Raw genomic sequence first — 10285 nt, 5'->3', positions numbered from 1 at the left:
TGTGCAGTGCTTACTTCCATGTTTCACACTTAACTCAGTTTTGTTTTATAATTGTAGGTACATACTAGATGCTAGAGAGCTACCTATACTTTCTATGCTAGAAAGGGTCAAAGACCAACTGATGCAGAGGCACTACAGCAAGCAGCTTGAGGCAGAGAAGATAAAAGGAAATATTTGTCCAAAGATCAAGAAAAAGGTGGAGAATCTAACTGAATGGGCAAACCTGTGCTATGTGGATGGAGCTGGAGATGGGGTGTTCCAGGTAGGTGACAGGGGTGTGAACTTCCTTGTGGACTGGCACACCAATGAGTGCAGCTGTAAGAGGTGGAAGAAGGGTGGCACACCTTGTGTGCATGCCATAGCATGTGCTAGACATGAAAGAGTTAACCCTCTTTCATTGGTCAACCAATGCTATTCTGTGAACATGTTCAAAATGGCATACAAGAACATAATCTATCCATGTAGAGACATGACAGAATGGAAGAAGATGACTGGGCCACCAGTTCTGCCACCATTGTACACCAAGAAAGTAGGCATGCCATGCAAAAGCAGAAGAAAAGCATGAGGTGAAGTAATTTGCAGTAATGGTGGCAAGAAAATGTCTAGGCATGGTGTCATCATGCACTGCAAATACTGTGGAGAGCCAGATCACAACATTAAAGGATGCAAGTACCTCAAGGCAGGACTACCTCCTCCAAATATGCAGGCACCATCAGCACCACAAGCAAATCATGAAGCAACATCACCAGATGAGCAACATGTGCAAGATGAAGATCCTGTCATTACTCAGGTATGTTTTTCAGAAGATGTTTCAGTTTTGTCATACAGCAGCACAAGCAAATCATGGATCACTTAAAATGTTGCTTCAATTTGATCAGGAACACAACCCTGCAGAAAATCTCATCATAGAAGATCTCATGGTTGATCAAATGATAGAAAGGGTAAGTTTTGTCATACATGAACTCATATATTATGCCAAGCCTACTATTATTGTGTGATCATTTGTACAAATGTTATGTCATGCAGAGGTCTGTGCCAAGAGTGATTGCACAAGGACCTGTTCCAGAGTCTATATTCCTTTCTACTGCTCAGTTGTTGGTCAATCAAAACCAAGGGAGCACAAGCACCATTTAGCAGGGAGAGATGGCCAAGAAGTTACTTGCATTAAAAAAGCAGAGAGACAAAGAGTTAGAAGAGAAGAAAAATGCTATACTTGCAGCAAGGAGAGAAGAACAGGAAAAGAAGGCTGAAGAAGCTGCCAGGAAGAGACATCTGCAAGAGGAGAAGAAAACAGCAGAGGCAGAGAGGAAGAGATAGGCAGCTGCTCAGAACAGAGAGAAGAGGAAAGAAGAAGCAGCAATAAAAAAGCAGGCTCAAGCAGAGACAAGGCAGATTCTTTTGGAGGTTAAGAAAACTATAGCTGCTGAGAACAAAGCAAAGAAGGAGGCTGAGAAGAAGGCTCAAAAAGAACAAGAAGCTGCCAAAAAGCTAGCAGAGAAAGAGGCTGTTGCAGCAAAAAGAAGAGCAGATAAGAAAGCAGAGAAGGAGGCTGCTGCAGCACAAAGAAAGGAAGAACTGAGGCTGATATCTATTGCAATGGGTAAAAGACAGGATGATTCACAAGACCAAGAAGATGGTCAGCTAAGGAAGGCCAGCAGAACATCCATGTTTGATATCTTCAGGTGATGAGACAGTAGTATGCAAGCTGCTTATTTTGCTCCAATCCATGTAGTATGCAAAGAGTGGTTATGTAGGAAAATGTTGCAATTGATCCATAATGATGTAGACACATGAGTATGGATCAATTGTTACTCATTTTGTAACCTGTTCTACAAGATACCTCTTTACCCTGTTTAATGCCCTGGTTAGAGTACAATGGTCACATTTGTCCTCTTCTACTTGCAGCAGTTGTATAGTTATTTTGCATGCAAAATGAACAGAAAAATGGTCTACAAGCATCATGATCTAGCTTTGCAATGCACACACATAAGGAAAATATGACAATGGTCAAATGTGCCCAAATTGACAGCATCATCAACTAGCTTTGCAATGCACACACACAAGGCAAATATAACATAAAAATAATATCTTCATAAGACAGCAACATGATCCATTAACTTCATTTGCAGTACAAGATTGTCACTTCCATTACATATTGCAAAAGTATCAGATTCAACGCAAAAGATTGTCACTTTACACTAACAGAACCACCACATAGTACAAGTTCATCTCCTAACAAACTAGGCATCATTCCTAACATACTAACAGTGAAATAGCTGTTGCAAAGACTGCATCAACTACATATTGCATCACTCTTGCATCCACTCCATCACTTCTTCAGCACAGAAATTGCTACTAGCACTGCAACTACAATGAGTGCTGCCAACAAAGCCTTCATCATCACCAATATTTCATTGCCTAACCCTACGAGTGCTTCTGCTTGCTGACTGCTCATTTGACCTGCAACTCTTCCATGATGTCCATCTTCAAACCCTGGAAAATCAACTGCACCTACACCTCCACCTCCACCTGCATATCTTCGATTCCTTGCTCGCATCAGCTCTTCCCTCTTATCCTCTGCAGCTCCTAATGCATCTACGGCTTCATTGCCAACAAGATACTGATTTTCCACCAAGTATGCAATGTATTCCAACTCCCAATGCCAGAAATGGTCCTGGACATCAAAAGAAAACAACAAACGCCAGAAATCACCATTACAAGTTCCAAAAAATCCAACCAAAACGAAGAACTAGGGATGCACTCCACTTACACCAACATGACACCTATAGAAGACCCAGCCCTCGTGCTTCTCCGTGTTGGAGACATAGAACTTCACACGAGTGCGGCAAGAAGGGCACCTGATGAGCGGCACCACCACCGAACGGCCGCCGACCGATGACCTGATCGAGCTTGTTGACATGGCGGAGTGAAGCAACTGGCGGCGGCAAGCGGCAGGGAGAGGCCGCCGGCAAGCAGCACGGAAGAGGGCTGCGGCAAACAGCAGGGAGAGGGCGGCGGTGGCGGCAGCGGCGTGGGGAATTAGGGAGCGGGCGGCGGCGTCGACGGCAGAGTGGGGAATTAGGGATTCCGCTACAGAGTGGGGTATTTCAAGGGGGTCGATGGTTAATTACATGCGTCAGGCTAATTTACAGAAATAACCCTCCGCGTGCCGACGTGGACGGCACCGACTGGTCAAACCGAGCGGCGACGGGTGGCATACGAGCAACAGTGACCGTACAAACACGTCTTGTCGTATTGGGTGACCGTATTGGCCGTATTTCTAAGTTCGCTGACCAAATTGAGCTCTCTTCGCAAGTTCAGTGACTGCCAGTGCATTTTACTCTTTAATTCTCGGTCACCTTATTCCTAGCGATTTCCCTTCTTCGATTGTGCTGCTGGACCTTTGTTCCACGGATGAGCAGAATCGCGGGTTGACCGCTTGGTCCGCACCGCGTGCGTGTGGCTGCATGAGCTCCTGTCAGTTTCACTGCCCTCTCGCAAGCCACTTCTGTAAAGTCGTGCTGGTTCTTGCTACTGGCAAAGATCGTCGAAGATAGGCAGCGAAATGCTGGAGCCACGCAACGACATAAATGTGGAATCCATCTCATGCCTGCGACGAGATCTTGTGGAACTTTTTTGCTTCCACCGATTGACCTCCGTGCATCCTCACAGGAAGATACGGAGGAGGGCGGCAATTAAAGGCGGCATTACTCTGCGTGTCTGCGTGCTGCATGCGTGGTAATCAGCTACACTCGTGAGCTTGCAAACAATGGATTTTATCGGGACGCCATGCATGCCAATGTCATTTACTACTGTGCTAGCTAGGGCTCCTATAGGCAGGGATTGAAATGGCTGGGCACGTCGGGAAAGAGAGCGAGAGCGATATGAATGCGCGCGAGAGCACTGTATGCATTGTGCTGGGGACATACATTGTGCAGAGCATGGCATGCAGACCGGACGGTTCCTTCAGGAGGCGGATGTTGAGAATATCGATTCGATGGATCGCTTCCCGTTTCCCCGTAATGGCGAGTGAAGAGAGATGGGACGCTGCAAGCCATTACTCCTCACGCTCACGGGATCGAGATGGAGTAGCTAGCTAGGACTAGGAGGAGGGCCGGAGAGAGAGGAGCTGCAGATTGGCGCTGTTGCTGCGTTGGGAAGTGCCAACTGCCGAGCTTAGGCTTCCTAGGAGCCGCAGAGGCTAGCTACCGCCGCGGCCGCGCCAATGGCATTGCTAGTGAGCAGTGGCGGAGGAAACACATCGTCCAGCCGAACGGGACGCCCATTTCATGTTCATCTCTCTTCTTCTTCTTCTTCTTCTTCTTCTTCTTCTTCTTCTTCTTCTTCTTCTTTTTGTATTGTATGTTTACTATTTTCCATCTCAGTTTTGATCCAAGAACACTCTAGTTTTGTTGCTGTCGACTTGTTTGTACGAAGGCACTGCATGCAGGGACGGGGTCCCTGAGGTGATTGGAGCCGGCTCCCGACGTGGTTTGACTTTTGTTCACGGCAAATCTCTGCCCAAGAGATTTGAGCCGGGAACGGGATCGTCCATGATACGAATTAAAAACGCTGCCTGCTCCTGCAGTTCGTGAAAACGATGGCGTTCGATTTGGCACGAGAACTTGGCAATCAGAACCGGGGCGACAGTGCTGGCCGAGCCGAGCCGAGCGAACGCCGTCGGTAACACGAGACCACAAGATCCAAGGCCCGTGCGCGCATGCAACTGTGAACTGTCTCGTGCCAGAGTGCACGCCGAGGAGACGTCCGAGTCCAAACAAAAATCCTAAAACCCCAGACGTGTCATGCGGGATTCCATGGGTAGCCACCATCTCATGTCGAACGAAATAGAGCAGGCCTTGGGCATGCAGCTCGTAGAACAGACATTCTCAATGGATTAAAAAACGGGCACGACAAGCAAATGCATGCACATGAGAACATCATGTTTTCAGGACCCATCATGTTTCACGACAAGCAAATGCCTTCACATCATGTTTTTGTTTTCGGCAAGGGCCTGCGCATCATGTTTTCAGGGCCCATCGTGTTTTTTCTGAGTTGATTGGCCTCGCCCCGAGCTATACATTCAATTCCACGTATAGCACACGAAAAAAAACCGTATGTGACACAGAAATGGGAGAGCTCCTAATCTGCGCTTCAAGCGCCCGTTCACACACGTAGCTGGTAGGTTTGAAAAGTTCACGGTTTGAAAAAGGTTAATGTATTTGAAAGGTTCGCGGTTTCAAAAAAGGTTCAAGGATTTGAAAAAGTTCGTGAATTTTGAAAAAAGTTCACGGATTTGAAAAAGTTTAATGTATTCAAAAAGTTCACGGTTTCAAAAATGTTCACGTGTTTGCAAAAACTTCACGGATTTGAAAAGTCCGTGGATATTGAAAAAAGTTCACGGATTTTAAAAGGATTGTGGTTTCAAAAAGTTCATGAATCTGAGAAAGTTTATGAGTTCTAAAAAAGGTTTATGAATTTGAGAAAAAGTTCACGGTTTAAGAAACATTCACAAATTTGAAAATTTCACGGTTTGAAAAAGTTTAAAAATTGAAAAAAAAAGTTCACGGATTATAAAACGTTCAAGAATTTGAAAAAAGTTTGTGCTTGAAAATGTTCATGACTTTGAAAAATAGAAAAAATAAAACATAAAGAAAAAGGAAAAAAAACAAATAATAATAATAAAACGAAAACAAAAAAACCAAAGAAGAACCAGCCCAGGAAAATATGTGGGAACTTTCTAGCAGGTTCCCACGATGGGCCGGCCTACTTAGGAACACAGCGAAAGGAACGCAGCAGTGCGTACGAAAAGAACTCAATCTGACGCCTGAAGCGCCAAATAGCATTTGTGCACAAAGTCAATTTCTTATTTGAAGCATTCTACATCAAGTAAGTAGTCGCTTGTTCGCACACAACGATTGCATGCGGTTTTGGGATATCAATGCTACTTATCTCGGAGCAGCACTTGTCTATAGAGGTATAATAGATCTAGCGACGACCAAGCCAATAGTATGCAGAGAGGGTTTGTGTCTAGCAATAGACATGGCGCAGTAGATGATTCGTCTGGCATCTGATTGCAAAAGTGTGGCCGAAGATATCAAGAATAAGAGCATGGGATTACATGCAGCCATCACCAAGAAAATTGTAAAGCGCTCCGCATCCTTGTGAGAGTGCCATTTTATCCATGAGCAACGTCCAAATTATAAGACTCACAACGTAGCTAAGGCCTCATTCGGTTTGAAGGAAACCAAAACGTAGGAAGTAGTATAGGAATTTGATAAGATGACTGTTAGAAGGTTCTTGAACCACTTCTATGTGTTTACTGTTTTTTTAGATACTTTTATTTTTTATGTTTATTTATTTTTCGTTTCTTTTCTATATGTTTTTGTTCAAAAATGGGAACTTTTCAAAAATATTCGGGATTTAAAAATAACCCACAAATTTCAATAAATGTTTGGGAGTTACAAAAAACTGTTCCTGTTTCAAAAATTGTTCGCAAATTTTTAAAAATGCTCCTATTTTAAAAATTGTTCCCGTTCCAAAAATTGTTTGCAACTTTTTGAAATTTTTTCTTGTTTTCAAAAAATGTTCCCATTTAAAAAATTGTTCGCGTTTCTAAATTTTGTTTCTGGAATTTCAAAAAACGATCCTGTTTTCAGAAAATATTCAGGAGTTTTAGAAAATGTTCATGTTTCCGAATTTTTTTTGTAATTAAAAAAATGTTCGTGTTTTCACAAAATATTTGAGTTTTTTTTAAATCACAAATTTGAATAGTGTTGGCGTTTCATATAACATTCACGTTTAAAAAAATGTTTTGTGCTCGAAATTTAAAAAATGCTTGGATCTGGCTTTGGTTCTTAAAGTTTTGCGCTGCTTTATAATCAGGAATGCTCGACAGGTTAACTGGCTTGTGGCACAACTAACAATCTCTCGCTGAGAGTGGCAGATAGGAGCTCCCCATACAAAGCGTGGATTGCCAATACAAATTGCAATGAAATATTTTCATGCCTATCTGATTCACGGGATTTTAAAAGTGCATGAATTGTAACATTTTGTCAATGCCATTTGAATACTATAAGATTTGCGTAGATGCTAAAAATTGTAACATTTCATGGTTTGCATTGCAGCATTTTTTCAAGAGCTTTGTGTAGATGCTAAGATTCCTTGTCGCAGAGAGTGACGGATCATGGAGATTTCTTGCTTGACCTGACCTACAGTTGAAAGAGCTTGACTGTCTCTCAGGAAGTGAAGGCCCTGAAGATTGAGTTGAGTCCCATTTTCTTGCCCCCTTACATTCGGTCGTCGCCGGAATATAAATATACAATCTGTCTGGCCATTTGTTTCTTGCTGATGAAAATGCTGAAGATGGAACGTTGTAAACTTGTTAGCGAACCAATTATGCATGCTTATTGCACTTGTTACTGAATCAATAGTACAGAGCATATATTCACACATATACGAAGCAATTTTCTGCACTGAGATGATCTTTCATAGGGGATGTCTAAACTAGTCCAATCCAAGCAATACACCTAAGCCCCAAACATATAATAAATATAGTTAATCTATAAGGAATCTGCGAAGGCTAATGCCCTGGTGCCATTGAGTCTAACACTAACCACTCTCGCTGCACAATCGCCCTACCGTTTCATAAACACAAGCTAGCAAGTTCACTAAAGCAAAAAAATCAAACCAGTAGTTTTACCTTGTATATCATATATCTAAATATTTTGCTGCAAAGAATGCAACTCCCGTTCAAGAAAAAAGCCTTCAGTCTTGAGATCCGAATCTTCTGCTCCACTTCATGAGGAGCTGTTCTATATCAGCATCCATTCTTGTTCCTTTACCTCCCCACACTAACATATGAGCAAGATCCATCATTGATGATCCATCTACCTCATGCACTGCTTTGAAACCCATCCTCGTATAGAACTTAACAAGCTGACGACAACAAAAAGACACCAATGAATGAATCTAAATGAATAACTTTCCCAAATGAAAATTATACTCAGTAAACACAAAATAGAGCATTCTGTCACACTAAGCGAAAATCCATTGTAAAACCATATGCTCCTTGCTGTTTGGCGCCTCTCATTTCTCTATCAAGTTGAAAAAGTTTTTGCTTAACTCATAGAAAATTCAGAAATAAACGTAAATAGAAAAAAGAAGAGAAAATATAGAGAACTTGAGTGATTATATAGCTAAGTCCACTAGCATTAATTAGTCGTCAACTCAACACTAGTAGACGTCCGCTCAAAAATCTTCTTAACCATTTTGTACTTTACAACTCTAGATTTTTACACTGAATGTTTCCAAATATCATTACGGTACACATTTGCTCAAACCTGCAATTCACTAACCATCAGTATATCCGATTAAGCAGCAGCCACAACGAACCGACAGACATGTTCTAAGAGGTGATACCTTGTTGTGATAGAGCGGCGTATCGTTGATGGCTAGCAGATCGGCGCGCACGCAGCCAGCGTCGAAGCCATGGCGCACGGTGACGGCGCCTAGGAAGATGCCGAGGCCGAAGAGCGGCCGGTCAGGGACCTCGAGCGTGGCGCGCGACATCCGCATGGAGTCGAGGTGCAGCACGGAGCCCCCGGGCCAGGGCCGGACAGCGCCCTCGGCGCGGCCCAGCTCCACGTCGCCGTCGCCGCCGACGCGGGTTGCCGTGACGCGGAAGAGAGGGCCAACCGTGCTTAAGCGCACGCGTAGGCCCTGCGCGCGTGACGCGGCCATGATGTCCGCCATCGTCGGGAGCCTGCCCGTGCCTGGTGTGGGCGGCGACGGAGCGGCCATGGGGCTATGGGAGAAAAAGGAGCAGCGAGCTGCAGGAGGCGGGAGTGACTGGAGGGGAGGCTGGACACGTCTCGTTATAACGCCATGCGAATTGGCTGACCGCTGAGCTGAGTATCCAATATCTTACCGAGTACCCGCATAAAAACATAAAAAATCTTAGGGGTGAAATACTACCCTCGCACTCCGCCTGCATTGCCAACGCTGCTATACACACGACACTCCACGCACGATTTGTGCACGATGGTTCACATCCAGCCATCGAATTAAGGAACCAAGTGCATCACATCTATCAGATGGTCAATCGTTCATGCATCGTGCATGATGGGTCGGCTGTGAAGTAGTTTCGTTTGCCACTCCCCTTCTCCGCCTTTCACTGCTCGAGGTATGCCGCCTCCTTCTCCGGTGTGGATGTCATCAAAATGGCCGGTGCACTCACCCACTCGCGCAGGATACCAGTCCACATATACCTCTCCCCGACGGCCGGTAATTCCAACGTGGCCTCCGTGGCCCACTCTTGGGCATGGCTGGCGCTGTTTCAGGCAGTGGCGGCGGTGGCAGAGGGTAGACATAGTCCTCGTCGTCGACAGCTGGAGCGCCTCCGCCATGCCTAGCTAGAGCGCCCCCTCCTCGCATGGGGACTCCTGAAGGGCGCACTAGAGCGCCTCCTCGAGTGTGGCCTGGTATGTTGCCTCCGCCTCCTGGTCCTCCTGCGCCACGACCAGGACTCCTCGAGGGCGCACTGGACGGCGCCCGCAGCGGCGCACGTCGTGCTCGGTGGCGAACCAGACTTCCCAGTTGGGGGAGTCTGGCGCGTACACCGGGTCATGGTGCCACTACGGCGTCAGGAGGGCACGACATCTGCGCACCTCCTTCGCATGCGCGCGTGGAGACCACGACATCGACGGCACCGGGATGCTGTGGGGGTTGAGGTGCCAGTCATGGGAGAAGTTGACGCCGGGCCACTGCAACAACACACGTACTGTCATTGATACTGCGCGCGGTGCACCGGGATGTAGAGCCGGTCCCATGGCCGGTGAGCTCTCCCTGCCCGCGACACCAATGAGAAGGCGTCTGGCGGTGGCGGCGAACTTGCACTTGCCCTTGTTGTTGAAGAACCCATGGCGGACGCGCGGGCTAGCTAGGGTTTTTTGTCGCCGTGAGGGAGCGAGGGTGGCCAGATATGGACGGGAGGGGGAGGAGAAGTGGATGAGGCTGGTCCCCCCGCACGCTTGCATTTAAAAAATATGTGAACTCTCGAGGCTTCCAGACGCTACCATGTAGGCCCAAGGTAGGTGGACGCATTGACTATGACCGTGTGGGGTAGTTGGGTGGCCAAAACGTGGGCCCGAGGCGAATACCGAGCGGACGCGTGGCGCGTCCGTCTCGTGTCTACGTGGATGCAAACCGGGGGCAAATTTGGGACAAGAATGCGTCCATATGGATACCGAGCGAACCAACAATGGGTTTGCGACGACGTGTTGGA

The 10285-nt window shown here is 46.1% G+C and overlaps 1 protein-coding gene across 1 annotated transcript; it reads right to left on the bottom strand.

Annotated features, from left to right (window-relative positions):
• Positions 1 to 6947: 6947 nt before the first annotated feature.
• On the bottom strand, positions 6948 to 8881 carry LOC123106680 (uncharacterized). Its single transcript, XM_044528773.1, has 3 exons — positions 8422 to 8881; positions 7703 to 7938; positions 6948 to 7359 (listed from the first exon to the last, which is right to left on the bottom strand). Exons 1-2 carry the CDS (start codon positions 8800 to 8802, stop codon positions 7768 to 7770), a joined length of 552 nt encoding a protein of 183 aa, XP_044384708.1. The 5' UTR covers positions 8803 to 8881; the 3' UTR covers positions 6948 to 7359; positions 7703 to 7767.
• Positions 8882 to 10285: the final 1404 nt, after the last annotated feature.

This window comes from Triticum aestivum, chromosome 5A, assembly GCF_018294505.1.
Source record: "Triticum aestivum cultivar Chinese Spring chromosome 5A, IWGSC CS RefSeq v2.1, whole genome shotgun sequence".
NCBI classification, from domain to species: Eukaryota; Viridiplantae; Streptophyta; class Magnoliopsida; order Poales; family Poaceae; genus Triticum; species Triticum aestivum.
This window is presented reverse-complemented; position numbering and strand designations above follow the sequence as displayed.